This window comes from Hypanus sabinus, unplaced genomic scaffold, assembly GCF_030144855.1.
Source record: "Hypanus sabinus isolate sHypSab1 unplaced genomic scaffold, sHypSab1.hap1 H_3, whole genome shotgun sequence".
In the NCBI taxonomy this organism is placed as follows: Eukaryota; Metazoa; Chordata; class Chondrichthyes; order Myliobatiformes; family Dasyatidae; genus Hypanus; species Hypanus sabinus.
Window position 1 is genome coordinate 78,654 of NW_026779044.1, and position 23,512 is coordinate 102,165.

The 23,512-nt window shown below is 38.9% G+C and overlaps 1 protein-coding gene across 1 annotated transcript in view; it reads left to right on the forward strand.

Moving 5' to 3' along the window:
* Positions 1–22,472, forward strand: part of LOC132386066 (protogenin-like) — a gene marked incomplete at its 5' end in the record, with an annotated part of 80,027 nt that extends 57,555 nt beyond the window's left edge. Inside the window, 9 exons of the mRNA XM_059958353.1 lie at positions 5,051–5,146; positions 7,329–7,515; positions 9,088–9,215; positions 9,839–10,009; positions 13,132–13,323; positions 13,866–13,989; positions 14,325–14,490; positions 16,123–16,233; positions 16,854–22,472. Of these exons, the coding sequence (XP_059814336.1) occupies positions 5,051–5,146; positions 7,329–7,515; positions 9,088–9,215; positions 9,839–10,009; positions 13,132–13,323; positions 13,866–13,989; positions 14,325–14,490; positions 16,123–16,233; positions 16,854–17,258 (1,580 nt within the window). The remainder of the gene's footprint in view (positions 1–5,050; positions 5,147–7,328; positions 7,516–9,087; positions 9,216–9,838; positions 10,010–13,131; positions 13,324–13,865; positions 13,990–14,324; positions 14,491–16,122; positions 16,234–16,853) is intronic.
* Positions 22,473–23,512: the final 1,040 nt, after the last annotated feature.

The following is a 23,512-nucleotide window of genomic DNA, read 5'->3' on the forward strand; positions in this document are numbered from 1 at the left end:
AGTAAATAGTTTGGGTCTGTGTTCAGGGGGTTCAGAAGAATGACAGCTGACCTTATTCAAACATATAATTGCCTAAAGGAGTTTGACAGAGTCGATGGTGAGATGATTTTCATCAACAGGAGTCTTGAGCAATGAGGCATAGCTACTGGATAAGGGTTGGTCATTTAATTCTGAAGAAAGTAGAAATTTCTTCTCAGAGGTAGGTGAATCTCTGGAACTCTCTGCCCTGGCAAGTGGTGAAAGCTGGATCGTTGGAAGTGTTTAAAGTGGAGGCGGTTAAGTATTTGATAGAGGGGGAATGTAGGGATATTGGGAACTGGTTCAGGGGAAGGGGCTGATGCCAGTAGAGATCAGCTACCATAACATTAAATTCTGGAACAGGCTTGAGAGACTTACAGCCAAGTGAATATGGTTAAAGATGTTCTTCTGCAGAATATTTTCTGTAGGGGATAAGCATTGTGTCAAAGTCCAACTACTGCACTAACCCATCCACGTTTGTCCATTGCTTGTTATTCCTGCTGCTTGAAATGACTACCTCGTAACTTTGAGCCCCTGTCTTACTGTGGCTGCACTCTTCTTGTTAGCATGTGGCGTTTGTATCTGAACTAACTTTGTTCTAATAATTGCCATTTGAATCCCTCTGTGTTCACACTTCAAAGGCTCAGACAAAAATTAAAACTGTCCTGGAATATAACTTCCAATAAGGCTGTTATTACCTCTCAAATTTATTTCATTTCAAAGTCTGTCCTCCTCAAACTGAAAGAGTGAAACTGTTTATCGTTAAGATGATCTGTGACGTGAAAAGTAAATGTCACATTTCGCCTTCATTTAGAGTTTTTCTAACCTGCCTTTCACGCTGAAACACAATACAAATTCCACTGGTTACTTGTTTTTTTTAAAATAAACTATACTGGAGCAGTTGTGATTGTTCATTCCATTGAGCATTTAAATAAAACAAATTACCTCCAGCAAGAAAGAGATGACAATGGTCAGTTCAGTAATGGTGGAGACACTAATATGGCAATATTTAATTCTGTGGTTCTCCAGTCAAAGTTGTTGTTTTAATATGCAGATTTTTTCGCACTTTTAGATGGTACACAATAAATAATGATCTGCAATGGATCTCCTGATAAAGTGGTAGCTCTCGACTTTTATGGGGATTATTTAAACGCATTGCAAGTGTTCTGCAGCTAAGCCTCCTGCAGGTTATCTGGTTACCGAGAAACCATTAAAACTGCAGAAGATGTGCTTTTGTTTTAGATGATCCATTAGCAGCAGCAGCAGAAAAGTGCTGTGAAATAAGAGCTCCAGCACCCTGGGTGGAAATCACTTGCTTTATCTGATTTTGATTTTATTTTTGAATTTTTTTTTCGGTTTTATGTTCTTTTGTTACTGTATCTGGGGGATGTTAAAGTAAGAAATCTGGTACTTCTGTTGAAGTGTAGAATGAAAATTGCTTAACGTTGGTTTGGCAATTTTAAAAATCTCAGTAAATTGAATGTACTGTTGTTTTCTTCAATGGTGCACTATCAATCACTTCACAAACCATTAACCCTTTTATTTACCTTAAAGTACATGTACTTTGCATTGTAGGATCTATAATTTGTCAGTACAATTATTTAATCTTTTCACTAAAGGGAGCCTGGAGGCACAAACCTTAAGATTTTACTGCATTTGCCCTCTAAGGCATTTTGTGTAAGGTAAGAGTTTTGTCCTACTGAGAAAGTTAGCAGCTCACTGGTTTTTCTCTCCTTGCACAGTGGAATTGTTTATTTGATAATTCATACCTTGTTCAAAAATTGTAACTGAAATCCTTAAGTTATAAGGTCAAATAGCTTCAGAAATTAGTTTAGAATTGATTACAAGTTAAACTTGCTTTTCATTCTGATAACCACAAGTTCTTCATTCGATCACTGATAAGTGTATGATAGAATACAAAACTGAAGTTTCTGCACTGGGATGGGCTGAGCCAAACAGACTGTACTACTGTTGGCTTATCTTGAATGAGAATGGAGTGGTGGTGTGGGGGCAGCTGGGGGTGGGGGGGTGAATGGCTGCCTGAATTATCCTTGGTGCCTGTGGCTGGGGAACAGAAAGCTCCTGGTTACTCGCTAGTGACCTCTGCTGGAAAATGTTCATACATGGGTATTCTCATGGAAAAAGTTCCCTATTTGCTTACTCTCTTGTTAAAATCCACTACTGGTTTAATCTTTTTTATAATACAGATAAATCCTAAGAATGGCCTGTATCCTGTAAACAATACTTGCCAACTGTAATGTAAACAAAAGTTTAAGCCTGTAACGGATTATAAGTCAGTCACACAAATAATACAAATACCTTCTCTTCACCATCACCACCTCCTCCAACCAAAGCATAAATTTATCCCATTCTCTTCTGAAGTGCAGGATTGTCAAAGTGGCTTTTACCAACCATGCTTGGTAAATGAGATTGACTTGTTTGTGGTTTTATCATTTTGAATTTCTTAAAAAATGGATATTGTGTTGGCTTAAATTCATACAGATTTCATTCATGTAGAGTGTGAAGGCATTTAAAATCCAAATAATGGTGCTTTTCAGTTTTGGATAAGAAAATCTTAAATTTTATAATGCTATGGAATGAATTATTTGCATTTACAAAGAGACCTCCTGCATTAGATTGTATTGTGTAAACTATTGCTTTAAGCAATATCTCACTGAGGAAGGGGAATTCTATGTTGACATTAGACCTTCAGTTGTCTCCATTTAATGGAATGATGACCGACTCAGGGTAACCACTCAGCAGGCCAGCAGACATTTTAAGCTATTTGACAGTATGATAAATGGTTAGTGTGGTCATCCTCTGGTATTCAACAGGTCAGTAGGGGTCCCATGTAAATGAGTTGTTTTGTTAAACAACTGCAGGCTTTTACTCTGTGGTTTATTTTGGAAGTATGGTACTGAAAGTTGTACATGGAGGCTAAGCAGAGTTTGTTAATTTGATGTTGGTTACTCTGAATAGCATTTGGCTTTGTTACTTGCAGAAGTATCTGACCAAATACTTCTAGAGGTAAATGGATTCCACCAACCCCAAAAATGCTGCCTCTGCTTGCTACAATAAATGGTCTCTGTCACGGTGCTGAAGTGGATATGTCATGTTGAATAGACAGGCTTCAGCTAATGATTTATAGGCAGTCTTTGTGCATTCAAAATGCAGTATCCAATTCTGTGTCCACTTTATCTTTTAAAAACAAGGTTGAATAATTCGACTGGGAGCACAAATTGGATGTACAGAGAGCTTGCCACTCTGTATGGCAGGGAGGGAAGATAGCAGGCCTTGTTTTGAGGAGGTCATGCAAATAATGGTGGGATTGGTGAGGATGTTGACAGTGAAGTTGTGGGGAGTGGGACTGTGTGGTCATGATTAGGGATGTTCCTAGTTGAAAGCACTATCTGGGGAAGAATGGACATAAAGTGCCCGTAGAGGCCTGGGTCCTTTGATTAGTGCTGAAGGAGGCTTTAGTCTTCAGGTTAAAACTGCAACAATATATTGGAGGGTCTTGTGCAACTATGTTGTGGCATGACTTGCACGATGTCCATACCATCATCCTGTCATTCCTCGTGCAGTGTGCACAGAGGCAACACTTTCTAACTTGGGAACCATTTCGCACCTGGAAAGATTGCATAACCTTAGCTGGTGGTAACAAAGCCTAAATGGTAACTATATAGTTACCATATAGGCCTCAGTTTCCAGTTTTTATATGAAATTGGCAAGTTGAATTACATTAATGCAAAAAAACACGTTCAGTGTTGGGATGATCAGGGAATGGAACTAGTCATAATGATGCAGAATCAGTTGTTCTTGTAGTTAGATGACTAAATCTAACCAGTAAACATAGAGAAAGCAGGCAAGATGTTAAGAGAGCTAACCAGCTAGGTGGATTTTTATAATCTTGTATAAAGAGCTGACCCATCATTATAGAACAGAATTCCACTTATTGTACTAAAATTCACGAAGAAAAGGCCAAAAATAACTGAAATGTGGTTGGTCACATGACTTATTGAGGTGGCACTACATATAGTTGACTAGATCACTTTAGGTTGCAAAGGAAGATGAATATGTAGAAGATTCCACATGGTTGGTGTGTTGGAAAATACAGATTGGGGCTGTGCTAACATCGGGTCTGATTGAACTTTTCAATGGCAGTTAGTCCTAACTTGGGATGTCTGATTCCTTGGAATGATGCCAAGAAGTACAGGGCTTTGATAGTATTGAGCAAGTTTAAATAGAAGGTTTATTTGAAAAGTAAAACTGCATCTGATGCACCAGCTCCCTCAACAGGGATGCTGCTAGAAGCCCTCAGACAGCACCAGCTCCTTTCAAAGAAATGACCTGTGATTTCACCAGGTTGTTGTTGGTGGTTACATATTTAACCAAGTGTTAATAATTGGTGCTTTCTTTTAGAAAGATTAGAAGGCATTGGTTTTAAAATTGTTCTTGATGTTATATTGGGATTTTTTGGTGTCAGCTTAAAATATTTAAGGAATCGTGGTACTCTCGATAACTGTGAATTAGATCCATTTTGCTATTGGAAAATGTTGGGAAAGGCAAAAGTTGAATGGAAAGTGTCCACTGTAACTATAACAGAATAAAGCTGACTTGATCAGCAAAATTGCATACTGAATTACGATTCGGTACCAAAAGACAACCAGTTAGATTTGCAATAAAGTCTCATACAAAGGGGGGAATAACTGGCTGCAGACGTTTGGGGGACGTTACTGAATGTTATTGAATTTGGGATTTTATTTGCAATTTTGCTTGTGTTCAGGGCCCCCCTGTGTGCAGGGGAGATTTGTTCAAAATTATTACCAATTCCATCTAATTTTTCGAAGAAGACATTTGTTAGTCAATGCCTCACATTTGCCTTGGTTTAGCGTGTATTTGAGTAAAGAAGTTTGCAATTTAAATGGTAGACCATTTTTCATCAGTGAAAGTGTGGAAACAGTTTTCAATATCACAAATATCATCGCTGTTTGGATATTCAGTGTTTTTGTTATTATTTCCTCCGATTTAGACCCTGGAAGGAAGTACCATATGCGCTTGCTGGCATACAATTACATGGGTGAAGGTTATCAGGCAGATCAGACTGTGAGCACCCCCAGATGTGTGTGTAAGTGTTCACTTCTTACTGATCGCTGGAACTTCTCCATCTAAGATTTCATAATTTAAATAAATCTTCCAAATATACTGCCTCCATTCCGAAATCTTTGGCCAATATAACATACATTAAATAGTAATAGATGATATGGCTATTCTTATAAACTAAGGCATCCTATCAACGACAACTAAAGCATCAGAAATTTCACACTCATGGGTTTCCATAAATGATCAGAGGTTGACCGGGACTGAGATTATAGTTTCTTACAGGTTTTATAAATGATTTTCTCACTGTCAGGATTGTGCACAGCAGATCAAACAAGTACGGTAAAAGGCCGATAATCTGGTATCGGATTGCTTAGCACCTGCCTCACCCATCAGAGGTGTGATTCTAGAGGGTGGTGAGGAGAGGGATCTGGATTTTTGCTGTTGGAGTTCAGGTCAGGGAAAATTGCTTATAGAAAAAATGAGGTAGAAAAGGTGGTTTTATGTTTAATAGGAGTAACATGCATTAGTCCAGAGAATTATTAGTCTAACATCAAAGTTCCTGGAAATTTGGATTATTGAAATTTTATTAACATAGTATACATGATAAGGAAAATTAGAGTAATAAACAGTTTTCCAAGAAGTGAAGCTTATCACAAAATTCCAAATGAATGCTGTGGATGTTAAGGAATGCACATTAATAAAGTACTCAACTTATGGGTGCATTCAGAAGATTAAGAGATGTGGAATCATGGAGACTTGATTCCAAATGGCCTTGGCCATAGAGTGGTGTTATTTTTGACTGGAGGTCTGTGACTTGTGGTGTTTCCCAGGAACCTATGCCGGGAACTCCATTCGTGAACAGTGACTTGGGTGAAAGTGTAAGTAGACTGATTAATTAGTATGTTTGCAGACAACACGAAAATTGCTGGAGTTGTGGATAGTTGAGAAGATTCTAAAAAAAATTACAGCAGAATATTGACCAGTTGGAAGCTTGGGCAGAGAAATGGCAGATGGAATTTAATCCAGAGAATTGTGAGGCGTTGTACTTTGGGGACAAATATTCAGACGAAATGTACAATAAATAGCAGGACTGCTAAATGTATCAATGTGGAGAGGATTCTTAGTGCCGTCAAGGTGGGAAAACAAGTAGTTGGGCTGGTAAAGGTGATGTATGGTGTACTTTATTTTGCAGTTTGGGCATTGAGTATGAGAGTTGGAAAGTCATGCTGCAGCTGTATAAAACTTCATTTAGGCCATATTTGGAGTAAAGTGTATAGTTCCGGTCAGCACACTGCAAGAGTGATAAGAGATTCACCAGGATGGATTAGAGAGCAATAGGTATAACAACAGTTCAGGCACACTAGATTATTCTCTCCATTAGAGGCTTTGGGAAGAGCATATGTAAGGTCGTGAGAGGCATAGATAAAGTAGATGGTCTTTCTCCACGTACCCCCCCCCCCCCCCCAGATTGGGTGTGTCAATTACTATAAGACATAGATTTTAGGTGAGAGAAGGAAAGTTTAAGAGTTTTACGAGACAGTGATAGATGTGTGGAATGTGCAGATGTGATGGAAATGTTTGGGGCATTATGACGGACATGAGCAGGTAGAAGTATCTTGTGCAGGTATGTGGGTTCATTTTAGGCTGGTACCGCAGTTGGTACAGGCACGGTGGGCCAAAGAGCTGAGAGTTTGATTTGCATAGAATGCTCAGACTGTACATTAGGATATTTGGTAAATTGGATCGAACAGCTGTCAGTTAGCTGATGGAATATTAGAATTGTCTCAAATTGTTCTCGTCTTTTTGATACCCCAACACAGTATCTAAATAAGTTGCTTCTGCTGCAGACTTTGGGTATATATCCTTAGAGTTCAACAAGCCTAGTTTTACAAGCCTAAAATGGGAATAATTAACATGCTGACAAAAATGTACATGATCAATCTTCAGAAGCTTTGAAGATCAGTTTTGTTCAGTTTAGTTTGGTTGTTTTGCACGCTTTTAAAAGCATCTTCTCCCCTAACTACTGAATTTGCATGCAGCTGGTAACCATCCTAAATCCTTCCTTTTACCATTGTGATTAAAATCCTAGGCAAAATATATCTTTGTGATACCTACCTCCAAATAAAAATTCAAACATGATTTTTAATTTCACAACATTGTTCTTTAAAACTTAATAATGATAAATAATGTGTGTTCTTATTGACCAGCTGTTCGGGATCGCATGGTGCCTCCTCCACCCCCTCCTCACCACTTGTACGCAAAAGCCAATAGTTCATCTTCTATCTCATTACGGTGGGGGAAGCCAGCCTTTACTGCAGCACCAGTGATCAACTATACCATCCGCTGTAACCCTGTGGGGCTGCAGAATGCATCTCTTGTCATGTATCTTCAAACGTAAGTTGACTTCTCTCTCTCTAAAGTGTTTATCAATTTGTAGGACTTTGTTAGAAGTTGCAAGATTGCTTCTGTTGCTTGTCAGTTCTTTGTATGGTGAATAATATGCACTTTTTGCATCATAATTCATGCACCGTTTTCAGTGACCTTCAGATTTAAACTATCTCTGTACTTGAAGTGAAACCTTTTCACAAAACCACTTAATATTTACATTGGCACATCAAAGTGCAACGCAGCTTGGATTTCTTTCCAGTTAACTCTGGTCTTTGCTAATACGTCCATTTGTTATACCTTGTGAGCACTTACGTCTGCCATGGTCAGACCAATACATCGTCGTGAGTCTTTCCAAGCTAATCTCAAGGTAAATAAGGATGTCAGATAGCAAAAATCCTGGTATCTGCTGTTGTCTGGCAACATGAAACAAATTTCTCATTCAAAAGAGCTGTTAACAGATACTCGTTTTCACTTTGAAATTTAGGCAATGGAGGCTGCAGCCAGGCTGGAGTTTTTAATGAAACAGGTTTCATAGACCAGCACTATGAATTTGGACATAAGATTTTCATGATGATGTGGCACTAATCTGTGTTTAGTTTAACAATTCCAAACTATTGTGCAATATTGCAGCTCAGTCTTTTCCCTCACTGACTGAAGTGGCTTGGGTTGGTGTCATATCATATTGGTAAACCTGTGGCAGAGCTGATTGTTGCCTAAAGATATTAATCTGGATTGAATGTTATCTCCATTTGTTTATAGAACATAGAACGGTATGGCAGAACAGGCCCATCAACCTGCAATGTCTGTGATGACATGTTGCCATTTCAAACTCTTGTCTGCACGTGGTCCATATCCCATTGTTTGCTGCAAGTTCATGTCCTTTCCTAAATGCCTCTTAAATGTTGCCAATATATCTGTTCCCATCACTCCTGTTGGCAGCGCATTCCTGGCACTTTGTGTAAAACCTTTTAAATTTTGAACAAGAACAGTGGATAAAGGGTAGTTACCACAGGCCAGAGTAAATTTCAGCCTGCATTGATCATCATCAGTGTAACTAGGAACATACTGCAGGATGCTTGAAAATAAACTTAACCAGCAAACATTTTGAAAATATTAAATGTTTATATCAGGAGCTAATGTTTTCAATGCAGTCATGATTGGGTTATTTTTGCTTTTTCCAGGGGTATCACTCTTGAGAAAATTTCTTCCAGAGCTGAATACAAACTTTTGTCATTAGTTATCGTAATCTGTAATTATCAGATTGGTGCTTTTGTTTTTACTTGAGCAAAGTAGTTGAATGGCTCCCTGGTCCAAGAACAGACCCAGAGTGCTCTGTCCAAACTATTTAATATTTACCTAACATGCAACTAGAAAGGAGCAAACAAATACATTTTCATGGATGCTGTTACGAGTATGCAGTGCATATTGCTCAGCTATGAAATCAGTCCTCAATAAATTTTGCTTCTAATAATTCCTTTTATTTTCGGTGGGACTAGGTGAGAGTAAGCGTTCGGCATGGACTAGAAGGGCAGAGATGGCCTGTTTCTGTGCTGTAATTGTTATATGGTTATTTTACAGGTCTGAAACGCACATGCTCGTGAATGGTCTACAACCCTTCACCAAGTATGAGTTTGCAGTGCGTCTTCATGCTGACCAGCTCTCCAGCCCCTGGAGCCCCGTGGTTTATCAGTTGACATTACCTGAAGGTAAGGTCTATATCAGACTATTCACATCCCAGAGCCTGTGTTTTTTTAAAAAAAAACAACTGGCACTTATTTAAGAAATAAATGTTTACCTGAATTTAAGCCTTTTTTTTCTTGTTCTTGGCATAATCCATAACTGAGGAGATTCCATTAAGTAGTATGATTTTATGGTAGTATTTTATAATATTCACATTTGAAGTATCTTGTAAACAAAGGGTCATTCTTAAGGGAATTGGGTTCTACCTGAAGGACATGGTTAATTGCAGGGTAAACTGGGATAGAAATATAATGCATTAAACTAAATTGGACAATAAAGCTTGATAAGACAAAGGGGATGGTGATGACTTTAAGAAGACTAAGCCTGCACTGCTCCCTGTTATTATTGATGGTGAGGATGGGGATTTGTATAAAACTCTTCAAAAGTGCTAAATCTTGTGCAGGCCTAATTGCTCTTGAGATAACATCATGAAGGACTCTGGAGACGTCCTGCTGCTCAGTCCACTGAGTTCCTCCAGAAGATTCCAATATCTGCGGTCTCTCCTGTCTCAGAAGTGTTAATTTCCCTCTAGAATTGTTGGCCAGTCACTGTACCTATTGCTTGTAACTTCTGTTAATTTCTTTTGCAGCTCCAACCAAGCCACCGTCAGGAGTCAAAGCCACTTTGATAGAAGAAGGAACTGCTCTGGTTTCTTGGAAGCCCCCAGAAGACACACAAATGGCTGTCACTCGTTACACCATCCTGTATGCTTCCAGGAAGGCCTGGGTCGCGGGCAACTGGCAAGTGCTCCACAGGGAAGGTGAGCTGTGCTCAGCAAGCATCTCTGTGTATCTTTTCAGGTTTAAATTTTGGAGTTGCAACCTCCTTGACTGTACTTTAATAACCAGAAAAATAGTGAAATTGAGATTATGTAAAAATAACAGCTAAAATGGATTCAGGACAAAAGACCTTTGTGAATCCAGCTTCCTACAATATTTTGTGAAGTAATATCCATGTGAACACTGGACGATTACACTGGTGGCCTGATGAGTATAGATGAACTAGGTTCATTCCTACATTAAACTGATGATTATGAATGAGCTAGATTCACTCATGCATTGAACTCATGCACTCACATTGTTATTCAGTTGGGTGGATGCTTTATTTTGTTCTTTGCTTTTGGAATTTCAGTCCTATATCTGTATGTAAGGAAGGGGAGAAATTCCTGACACCATTCCAAAATGTTCCATTTATTATCTTGAATTATTGGAAGTACTTGCTCTGGACGGAGAGCTTAGATGATTGTTTGAGGAAGAGTACAGCAAGTAGAATACATATCAAACATTTATACCTTGGGATCATTGCAAGAGCATTTAACCCTTCGTGCACTATAAGCCTTGAGCATATTTTCTTGTGTTAGACCATATGACCCCCACCCCCCATTGAGTCTGCTCCACCATTTCATCATGGCTGATGCATTTTTCCTCTCAGCCTCAATCTCCTGCCTTCTCCCCATATCCCTTCATCCCCTGTCAAATTGAGGTGTCAACCTCTGCCATGAGTATACATGAAGACTTGGCCTTCAAAGTTGCCTGTGGCCACTCTCTGCCTAAAGGAATTCCTCCTCATCTCCACTCTAAAAGGATGCCCCTCTGTTTTGAGGTTCTGTCCTCTGGTCTTAGACATTCCCACCATAGGAAATATTCTCTCCACATCCACTCCATCAAGGCCTTTCACCATTCGATAGGTTTCAATGAGGTCACCCTCATTCTTCTAAATTTCAATGAATACAGTCCCAGAGCCATCAAACACTCTTCATTTGACAAGCCTTATAATTGAAGTTGTGTTTATCATAATACAACTTAATTGATTTTTACGATGCCTGATTTGGAAAGGTCACAGGCTAGGTTTGCTTGCACCTCAAGCAGTAAACCAAAGGTAACTGTGGATGAAACAGTTATTTGAATGCTGGCTTTACTTGTTTGGTAACTTATTCAGGTGTTGAGAGTTGTATTCAGCTTAGTCCCAATTGAAACTAGAAATATTTATTTTTGTTGTCAATGTTGTTGAATATTAATAGATCAGAATAATAGATCTATATTGTTATCAGAACTGTGTGCATGTGTCAGGTATATCTAATAAGTAGACCTTGACTGTCAAGTATATTTCAATAATCTTGGCATATGCTGACACTGTTTTTACAAATGTTGCTTATGAGATGGTGGTAAGTATTTGTTGTTTAGTTGTTAAGTCGAGTCCAACTCTTTGTGACCTCATCAACCATAGGCCCCACAAGGTTTTCATGGTAAGGTACGGAAGTAGGTTGCCAAGCCTTTCTTCCATGTAGACACTGCTGCTGCCCAGAATGGGCTTGAACTTGGGACCATCTGCCTTGATGCCACTACACTACTAGCTGGCCCATGGTAGGGGATACAGATTGCAAATTGATGACAGTACATTCACTGAGCAGCTGGGCTGAGAGCCAGGACTGGACAATCGATGTTGAAGGAATGATGGCAAACTTCCAAACTGGTGTGCTGTGTCTCAGGAATACTCCCATGTAACTGTTGACCTTTGCTGGCAGAGACTGTGAAATTAGGAGGTTCTGTTAGAGAAGATCTAGCAAGTGGCTGCGTTGCAGATTGTAGATGGTAAGCACTGTTGTTCTAGTGATGAAGGAAATGTTTATATGGGGGCGTGCATAAAACATTGGCTCCTTTACCATGGAAGACTTCGTCATGTGAGGAGAGGTCAAGACCTGTTTTCAATTGAGTTTAGAATGATGATAATCATATAATCATCATTTCACAGATGTACACAAAGGTCTTACAGCGTTTGATGTTTCCCTTGGCTGGGTTGCCCAGAGCCTCCAGAATTAGGTCCATTGTCTCAAAATTAGAGGTCAACCCTTTTGAATAAAGATGATAAGACTAGAGGGCAGTGATCTTTGGAATTCTCTGCCTAAGAGGTTAGTGAGTGTTCAAGTGAGATTTTTTTTCTCCCTGATATAAAGGGAATCGAGGGCTATGAGGTACATGCGGTGTTACGGTAAAAGGTTAGTTGTATTTTATCGAGTGGCAGAGCAGGTGACAGAGGTTGAATGACTTGCTTCAGCTTCACAAGCAAGTGATCTTTCCTGCAATCTGAACGGAAACTCTCAGATTCGTCATACATTTCCCTGTTCCATGAATCCATGTTCTCCTCGATCCTTTTCATAATTTTTAAATATCTTGTTGCCACTTCCTAATCAATTCTAGCATTTTCCTCTCAGTGGTCAGGAGACTGGTTTGTAATTGCCCTTTTCACTGGGAACCTTTATGCAATAAAGGAGGTGCAACTACTTGACGAACATCTGTATAGTTAGGGTGCCAAAGGTTATGGAGAGAAGGCGGGAGGAATGGGGTTGAGAAGGAAATTAAATCAGCCATAATAAATAGTGGAGCTTACTTGATGGGCCAGATGGCCTAATTCTTGTCTTCTATCTTGTGGTCTTTTGGTCTTAAACATTTCTGGCTTCTTTGTAGGTTATGTAAATGGTTTTAGGATGGAATGCATCTGATCGAATTAGATTTTCTGGTGAGTGGTCAAGTTAATGGCAGCTGCATTGTTGAGTATTAAGGGGAGATGAAGGATCTCTCTTGTTGAAGGTGTTTGTTGCCTTGTGTGAATATTGCTTGTCTGGGTTTTGCTACTTGCAGGCACAAAATGTATGGAACCAGCTGGGCCAGGCCTGGTCTAGCAGCAAGTCTCTGGTTTACCAATCATTACCCCTGGACTGTTCCTCATTTTTTACATATACAACCCATTTCTTTACACCAGAGTGCTAACACTGTACCAGGTGCATGTTGATCTGCCAGATAAATTCATTCCTATGATCTAATGAGTCATTGTGCTTTTAGAGATCTTTAGCCTTTGATTTACTGTTGTTATCGTTCTTTTTAGGAACGATTACTATGGTTTTGCTGGAGAACCTTGTTCCTGGAAATGTCTACCTCATTCAAGTATCTGCGTCAAATGAAGTAGGAGAGGGACCATTTTCAAATGTTGTAGAACTGGTGGTCCCTGCTACAGAGACAGTGTATTTCAGTCAAGGGGCAAAGTGGTCTGACTCCGTCAACGGCGCAGATGCCAAAGGTAAGGTGCCGAGTGTAAAATTAAAGTGTACTCTAAACCTTTCCTACCAGATCTGTTACAGATAAATTAACTGGACTTAGTTGTCAGTGAAATGCTGATCATGAGAGCTACAACAAAAGGTAAAGTTGGCAAATTAAACCATGGCTAAAGTTACAATAATATTCCACTTCAAATGGACAATTATGCCTAATATTATGTCACTGTGCAATAGTTTCAGCTATTGCTTTTGAAGTTCCACGTAATACAGGCCATCTGACTCTGGGGAATGGAGATAGTGAACATACCAGAATTATCTAAATGGAAATTATTATTTGAATAGCATTTATTCACAAAGATTCACCATTTTGTATATGAAAATAGTATTTGATCTCTTCTAATGTTATTGTCTGTATCTGTAATGTGGGCGTGGTGAATTAGGAACATAAGAAATGTACCACACTGTAATGAGTTCAATTGTGGAAACTTTCAATAAGGTGACAGCAGATGCTGAAGTGATTTTAATGCTTTTGTTGTGTTCTAATATCACTTCCTTTATACCATAGCCAAATCCGATGTGTTTTACCACCTGGACCAAAAGTCAATGACTGGGATCATCGTTGGAGTCTGCATTGCCCTGACTTGTATTATCATCTGCATCCTTATCCTCCTTTATAGAAGCAAAGCAAGGTATTGTGTGGACAGAATACAGAGCACTAATGATAGGCAAAAGATTTATATTAAAACCTGTTTTAAATATTTTGAACCTAATCTTTGGGAGTGTGAGATGTTCTACTAATCAAAGTATTGAATGTGCTGCAAATCCTTACCTGCACCCCACCCCACAAACAGATTATTGCTTCTAAGAATAGTTCATACTGAAGTGTCATATTTTGTGAAACATATTTACTAGCATTGCCTAATTTGCAGTGGCATCAGTGAATTAACAGTGGGGTTTTACAGCACCAGCACTGCCAGTATTGTTGCCAAGGTTTCCTTTAAATGGTGAACTTTTGTTTATCCAGGAAATCTAATGGAGTCAAGGCTGATCAACCAGGAAGTGTTCAGTTGGCACATGTGACGAGACCACTTGTCAGTGGAAACCATCTGGCCAAGAGCAAGGATGAACATTGGGAAAACATGGAAACCTTAATGCCAATGATGGCTGAGAATGTCTACTTGGATACCAAGGTAACTTTGTTTTTGTTATCCTTATTATTCATATTTTACCTGCTTTCATTTTCTTAAAAAAAGGCTTATGCCTGGTAACAGTGCAGTTATTTAGCACAGTAACAGTGCCTTCAGCACCCAGGGCATGCCCTTTTCTCACTGTTACCTTCAGGTAGGAGGTATTGCATGGAATTGCTGCTGCTAAGTTAACAAATTTCACATCATTTGCCAGTGATAATAAACTTGATTCTGATTCAAGCCCACTGATCCTATGCTGACTATCAAGAACCTATCCATACTGTCCCCATTGGTCCACAGCCTTCTACATTTTGGACACTTAAGGTGTTCATCAGATGGTCAAGAATTGAGAGACTATCTGCCTCCCCCAGCTTCTCTGGCAGTGTGATCCAATTTGCCACAACCTCTGGGTGGAAAAGTTCTTCCTCAGGACCCTCAAAATATTTAACTCACCTTAAACCTCTGCCAAGGTGTAAAATTTACTGCTTACCTTGTCTTTGCCTTTCATGGTGTTGTGTACCCCTCCCTTTCTTTGCTCCAAGGAAAACCACCCAGTCCGTACAGTCTCTCCTTGTAACTGAACCATCCCAGAGCAGGGGTTCCCAACTGGGGTCCATGGACCCCACGCTTAATGGTATTGGCCTATGGCATCAAAGTGGTTGGAAACCCCTGTCCTAGAAAATCTTCACACCCTCTCCAGTGCAGTCCATGTCCTTAATGTTGTGTGATGAGAAGGAATGCACACAGTGTTTCAGCTATGGCCTGGCTAGGACCTCCCTGCTCTTCTGTTTTGTGCTCTGGCTAATGTAGGCCATCTGACTTTCACCACTCCTGACTACCTGCGCTGATGCCTTAGGGATCCTTGCCCTTGTACACAAAGTGTACAACATTGCTTAAGGCTGGACCATTCATTGTAAATGTCCTACCCCTATCTGACAACCCATCCCCAAATGCATCACCTCACACTGTGAACGTTTTAATAATTTGCATTGTTATATTGTCTGCACATTCTGAGGACATCCAAAAAGGTTTTCAACCATGTAGTGTATTAGCTAACTCTAATTCTTCCACTTCACTACCTGGTGCTTCAGCTTACACTAACCAGGGACTACCCTGCTTGTAATGTTCCCTGAAGCAAGCCAGCTACACTGGAACACACCAATGACTTGGAGTGCACTGAGCATCAAAAGGGAGAGAATAAAACCCATTAGAAATAGAGAGCAGGGAAAAGAATTTTGAAAAGCAATCTGAAATTTTAACCTATAAATTTCTTGAGTTGAAGAAAACACAAAGACAATCTGGGGCAACACACACAATGGTGGAGTAACTCCCCAGGACAAACAACAACTAAGGGTCACCATTTGGAGACAGGTGATCTGGGAATAATTTTATAAAATTGGTGATATTTAAGAAGGGGAGAAGTAATGTAAAGAAATGCTTTAATCTTGATAGGGGAATACTGTTAATACAAATTTCAGAGCTCCAATAGTAAAAATCTAGAGGTCCTTTGGCTTGAGCGAGCTGAAAGGAGATAAAATTGAAACCAGTAATGCAAAGTGCAACTGCAGCAGCTTCTGCACAGCAGTTTTGAGTAGATAGTAACCCTTGTGAATCCACTGCTCTTGTATCCAACAGGGTGGATCTGATTTGATTATTAGCAGCTCTGGTCACAGAAAAGAAAAGACCAAAAAGTGCTTATTTTTTGGAACAAAAAAGAGATCAACAAGCACATCCAAGGAGAATCAGGTATGATTTGGAACTTGAAAGTTAAAGTGGTTATGGCCATTGAAGGGACTGTAAAGGTTTGCTGATGGGATGAGATTAGGTCAGATAGGAATAGGATTAAACACCAACTCTACTGGTTGAGCTGGCCTGTCTATGTGATATAAACTGTGACAACTTCTCATCGGCTAATGTTGTGTAGAGTTTCTATAATTAGAGCTATTGCTACCAGAAGTTGGATTGGAATTTGTTGGGCTTGGGTTTACTAATCAATTAGAATCAGTTTTATGTTCAATAACCTTTAGTGAGGGCCATCTGCTTGACCTGATTAACTCAACATGTTAATAAATTGTGCATTTGTAGTTTTAAACAGCTGGTCATAGTCCCTCATCGAATGATGGCACTAACTGATTTAATTATTCCCCATCAGCAACCACTTGTATTTTTTTATTGGAACCACAGTTGCCAAAGTTCACTCACTGTCTGCTACTGCCCCTTTTTAAATGATTTTGGATAAAGTTCAACAATATGGTCCTGGATTTTCAGTGGCTTGTGGTGGAGTAGATTCATACAGTGTTCACTCAGACCAAAGCAATTGTCTAGACCTGTGTGCCTTTACTAAACTACCATTCTTTTGCTTGCAGCCAGTCAGAAGAAATGGGTTTGGTTTGACTGGGCTGACCTGTGAAGAACTGAGTGGCTCGGTGCTGATTCCCCCCACAACCTTGCCATCTGTGTTTACTGCCATGGGAGATACAGAATATTCACACAATAGTGATGGAAGCCATGAAACTGGAGATTCGGGCAGATATTCCCATGATTCCAGAGAGGAGATGGAAATGTCGCACCTTTCTTCGACACCTGTCTTCCTGGGGTCATCTGTCCAGGCAGAAACTGCCAGCATTCCGGCCTTGTCTACCTCAGAGGAAGACCAATCCCTATTGGTCGTTTCTCATTCCACCACCAATGACCTGCTGGCACTGCCTCGACCAAGCCAAATGACGTCAAAACCAACCAGTGAAAACACCAACAACCAATTTCCAATCTAAGTAACCTGATCCAGTTTCAGCATAATTTATCTGTACGATGGACAAGTGTGCAGGAAGCCAAAGAACACTTTGGAGAGAAAGTCACTCCAGGTTCTTACATAACTTTGCTTTATGAATGTTCCATTTGTTTTTTTTTATTTTACCCACCATGAATGTCTGTATGTCAAAAAATGTGAAAAGGACCATTACCATTTCTTTTGATTTTATTTTGAAAGGTATATCATGGAGCAGAAATAATATTTCAGGCTTTCTGCTGAAAATCTACCTCAATCTTACCTAATAATGAACTCCAGTATTTAACAGGTATTTGACTCCATTGCCTAATAGTTGATATTTCCTTACACAAATGTGTTGTTTTGATAAAAGAAATGTTTGTTGGTGTTGTTCTGCTGTGATGTAGGGGTTGTGAGGGCTTTGCCATGAGAGTGTTTGACTAAAGATCTGTTTACATGGGCAGGTGAGATTCTAAAATGGGGCCATGCACAACACCTTTAAGCTGAAGTTGTTGCCTTATTTATTTTCCAATTTAAAGCAAAAAGTCAGGACGGATTTTTGAAGGTTTTGATTTGTAATCTCAATCCATGAAATATTAAGATTACATTCCACAACTGCTGTATTTGTACTGCACACTGACATTAAGCACTGGGGGAGAAGTAGAAGAGCTAGTCTGATCAGAGGAAAGCAGGAACACTTTAGATTCTGTAGGAGTTCAGTGCTTCATTGTTCTCACCTATAAACATATCCAAACTATGCACTGCTAGCAGTGTCAATGTATTCCCAGTGAATTTGAACCTGAACTGCTCTGGGTATATCTGCTTCATGGAATATGTGTTGGGAGGCACCACAGACTAATTGAAGCAGGCCAGGGTTAACTGAAATGATTACCTAGATGTTTCCTGTTGTAGAAACAGGAAAATACAATGCAGATGCAGAAATTAGGGAAAACATGCCTCATGCATTGACCCCTATCACAGCCCTGTGCCGTCCTAGTTGAATTCTGATTTCATGCATTCTAACAGATGCTTCTGAAGCTGTCTGGTCCTTTTCAACTGGAGTATAACATCCAGTGGGATGATTCCACTTTATTCATACTAACTTTTGTTTTTTTGAAGGGGAATGTTGTAGCATTTATTAGTAAGTTTTGTTAGCTTTAAGTGTGATATCTAGAAAGTCAAGTAAAATGTTATCTAAATATTCCAAGGGAATTTCTACTGACACTTTAGTGATCTGTTTCAATGAGTATGTGGACTCCTAGTCCAATGTGTTTTGCAGCTTTGTTGCCAAGCCAGTACTGCCAAATATCTAACAGAAAATCTCAACCAGAAATGTTCAGCTATCATAGTAGATTAAATACATTAAGTACCAGAGTTCCTCTTTAATCATTGCCGTCTTTTCAATAAATAGGCAATACTCTTTTAAACTTGACTTGACACAAAGCCTATCTATTCCCCCTCAGAACTCATCAAATTCCTTTTAACCTTCTGATCCTGCTGACAAATGCACTCACTCCATTTAACAAACTGCCAAATGAAAAATTATAGCAATATTATTGTTGGAATGAATTGATCTAATTGATTTGTGAGTCCTAAAATATAAGAGTACAGAAGAGTTCTAAAAATATTTGATTAAATTATTAAAGGAATTCATATTCTAAATAATAGGAATGTAATTATTTTACCAAATTGAAAAGGATACCAAGCTACTTTTAAAATAAAAGAATGTGCATAGCTATTCAATAACTGCATTTCTGCCATAGTTTCTCCAAGTGATCTTTCTTATGACAACTTCAGCTTATTGGTATTGAATCACGATACTCGTTAAGAGTTACAATCCAAAGAGCACCGTTCGGTGCCTCGTGTGTATTTATTTTTGGAATTACTTGTATTAAACAGAGCTTTACGATACCAAAAATGTTTAGAAGCTGCTACTCTCATGTGCTATAGCCTTGCATCTCCTGTTTGATACTACCTCTTTTTAAAAACCTATTTTAGTGTTATTCCTTATCTAACCTCAGGGATCAAGTATTTGTTACATTTGAACTGCCACACGTATGTGTGTGTGTGTGGTGTACTGACAGGGTATCTTGTTTGAATTACTGCTTTTAAAATCGTTACTGTGTAGCTTTTAAGAGTTAGAACAGATCACTAGAATTGTGTGCCAGTAAATGTTCATGCCAATGTGATGCCGATATAGCAAAACTACTTTAAAATAAGCTTACCAAAGAAAATGTACATAATTTTTTTCTCTAGGATTTTTTGGGCCATTCAACTGTTAAATCTTTTAATTTTATGGTAGTTTCTAATCATTCATAAGACTTGTATGTGTTTTGAATTGAAATTGATTTTCTAATACAATATTACACTAGAATAATTGGAAACCTAATTTAGGGAATGAGCAATATTGATGTGATAATGCCCAAATGCTATTAAATCCCATCCCTTATTGGAAACAAATCAAATTATAATAAATAGATATCCAATGATTTATTGTCTAAAATTACTTAAAAGCTAATTCTTTGTCCTGTACAAAGGCATAAGTTTTTAATGTTTGAATAATGTTCTAATATCGGCTCAATGAAAGATCCTTAGTACTAACTACTGAGTACGACTTCTGGTTAGCTGCACTCTGCTCTTTATAGTGTAGATCAGATTTATAGCCAGTTTAGCACTTGTCTTTCAGATTAGTGTCATCCATTGTACTGATGCTAAAGACGGTATACAAAGGTAAACTGTATCCAAAGAGTTGATGTTGATAGGGCACTGTGTCTATGCAGTATCTGAATCCCAGTCGTAAGAACTGTGTCACTTTTCATTAAAGCTGAAATGAAGAGAATTCTCTTGTATAAGATATAATTTTATAAATGTACATTCATCTCCAATGGCAATAATTGTTAAAATATCATTAATTACGAGAGGATTCTTCAGCTGTAGAGCTGTAGAACTTCACCGAAGTCGTTACTCATTATTTGCCATATTTAGAAGTCTGGTGAACCTGACCTGAATTATAATGTTTTGAAATATTCAATTTTTCTACACAAAGTAAAATATTCCAATATTCCCTTCTAGGATTCACTTAACTTGCTATCATGTGATTGGCTGAGCCTTTCTCTAAAGATAGCAGCGTATTTTTGTGTCTCAGTCACACCGTTTGCATTACATTCTTAACAATAAAAGACTGCAAAAGAAAAGGCAATTGTAATAGCTTTAAATAATATAATCAATGTTGAGCAATAAATGTTCTATCTCTTGCTTTGACAAATTTAAGGGAGCAGAGGAGAGCAGAAAAAGATATTTTTAAAAAGACAATAAATTCAGTATTAATTATTTGATTTCAAATACAGCTAGATCAGCCGTCCGAGAAAACCAAAGATTTATTTTTTGTTCACCTTTGTGTATCAAAAGTAGTTTAGTTCTTCATTCCTGAATTGTCTTTAAAATAATGTTGTTTGATTGCTTGCTTTTTTTATTTTGATGCAGCAACAAATGTTCATGGCTAACATTCCAAATCAAAACTGGCATCTTTTCATTATATACAGCAGCTATTTTGAAATACTGTACATGAAAATGATTACCCACCATAGAATAATTATTGTAGACATTTGTTTAGAATGCTGTTTATGATTATGATCCTGCATCTTCATTCCCACAGAATTAAGGTACAAGTTGTACAGTACAACTGTAATAACACTTGAGTAACTGTTACTCACCTTGGCTGTGCATTTTTCTTGTCTGAATTGTGTGGTGTTCAGTTTGAGCTGTTGAACAGTTTGAAAATGTATGTTGTTCATGGGATCAATTTTCTGCCCATTTGTTCTACCTTATGATGTGGATCCATCATTAATTATTTAAGATTTCTTGACAATTGCAAACCTAAGGTCCTGGAGACCAACCCATCCTCTCTTCACTGTCCAGCTTTGTGCCCTAGTTGGCAAAGATTCAGTCGTCAGACAGGATATGAATAAGGTGAACATAAGAAAATATGTTTGATATCATTGGCATTTCCTAGGACCCTGGATCGGGAAACAGTGAAACAATGTGTTAGAATGTGTGACATCTTCTGTACAGTATTTCAATGAGAGCTGCTGTTACAAACCACCAGCATTTTATTCAAACTCTTCAAACCTACTTCAGGTGTAATGCAGGCTGATTACTGGTGTTATATGACCTTATTAATGGTACAATATTTATTATCAATGAAGGTTCTCACTTGTGGTTGCTGGGGAAAACATGTCATTGATCTCTGGCATATCAAGTTTTAGTAAGAGCATTAATTGAAGCAACTGCCTTTTAAATGTATTAGGGGGACCTGATAACATCATTGCAGTTGGAGATGTAAGCACAGTTTTAGGAGGCATTCTGCCTTTTCAGAAAGTAAAAGCAGAGTCTGGAAAATATGCTGGTTAGCTGATGAGATTTTGCTGGACTTTTTAAGATTGGAGATGTTAATTGAAATATACTTAGAAACTACTGCCTCCTTTTTTAAGTTAAGTATTTGTTGATGCACATTAATCTGGAATTGTGTGTTAAACTGTCTGAAATTGTATTTTTGTTTTGATTATGTATTAAACTTGTGTGACTGGTGTAACAGGTACTTGTGTGACATTTACTACACGTACCTGTGCGGGTGCTGGTGTGTGTCATGTGACCACTTGTTACAACAGTTGGGAAAGGTAGGAGAAAAGTAATTGTTACTGCTTTTTTGATTAGTGTGTTTTACTCCTTTGTGATGAGAACAAGTAATGTGTTAGTTTTTTTTATTTTAGAGCATATTGTTAAGATGTGAACTAAAGGGACGAAGTGGAGGGTGCAGTCTGATTGTACCTCAGGTGTTCTGTACCTTTTGTCTTCAATTGCCAATTATCTTGTAAAGGCAGTGTTTGTGATCCTGGTTCTGGAGGGTGAACCTGCATTATATCAAATTTTATGTCTCAGGGGATCAGCTTCACTTGATATCCAGTGCTACAGGAGAGTAAACGCTTGCCTTGATTTCTGAATGTACCTCATTTATGTCTTTAACTACTTTTACTGAGAAACTGTGTGTTGCTATTTTATACGGGCATTACAGTGAATGCTGCCTAGAATTCAGGTGCCTGATCTGTAATTTTGCTAACTCATGCCAAAAAATATAACTAGTCTAAAAGCCAAAATGTTTTAAAACTGTTGTAAAATAGTCTGCATTTTGAATGATTGCACAGTTTAAATAAAGTTTTCCATAAAATTATATTATTGTCACACATTTAATGGGTCTGGAGAATTTATAAAAATTTTTCAATTATATTTGATTTCTTTCATTAACACGAGGAAATCTACAGATGCTGGAAATCCATAGCAACACACACAAAATGCTGGAGGAACTCAGCAGGCCAGGCAGCACCCATGAGAAAGAGTGAACCTTCATTGGGACTGAAAAGGAGGGGGAGGTAGAAGTACAAGGTGATGGGTGAAACTGGGAGAGGGGAAGAGGTGAAGTAAGGATCTGGGAAGTTGATTGATGAAAGAGATAAAGGGCTGGAACAGGGGGATCTGATGGGACAGGACAGAAGACCATGGAAGAGAGGGAAGAGGGACAAGCACCAAAGGGAGGTGATGGGCTGGTAAGAAGGTATGGTGAAAGAGGGGAAACAGGAATGGTGAAGGGGGGGGGGCAATTACCAGAAGTTTGAGAAATCAATGTTCATGCCATCAAATTGGAGATTACCCAGATGGAATATAAGGTATTCTCTTTCAACCCAAGTGTGGCCTCATTGTGGTAATAGAGGAGGCCAAGGACTGACATGTTGGAATAGGAAGTAGAATTGAAATGGGTGGTCACCAGGAGATCTCAATTTTTCTGGTGAACCAAGTGAAGGTATTTGATGAAGTGGTCTCCCAATCGACTTTGGGTCACACCGATATACAGGAGCCCACACCGGAAGCACCAGATACAGTAGATGACCCCATGGACTCGCAAGTGAAGTGTCCCCTCACCTGGAAAGATTGTATGAGGCCCTGAATGGTAGTGAGGGAGGAGGTGTAGGGGCAGTGTGTATTTATTCAGCGCATAAGGATAAGTGCCAGGAGGAACGAGTGGACAAGGGAGTTGTGTAGGGAGAGATCCTTGCAGAAAGTGGGGGAAAGGGATTGGGGGATTCCTTTAGAGATGGCGGAAGTTGGAAAATTATGTGCTGTACTTGGAGGCTAGTAGGCTGATAGGTGAGGACAAGGTGGCGGGAGGATGGGATAAGGGCTGATGTGTGTGAAATGGAAGAGATGTGG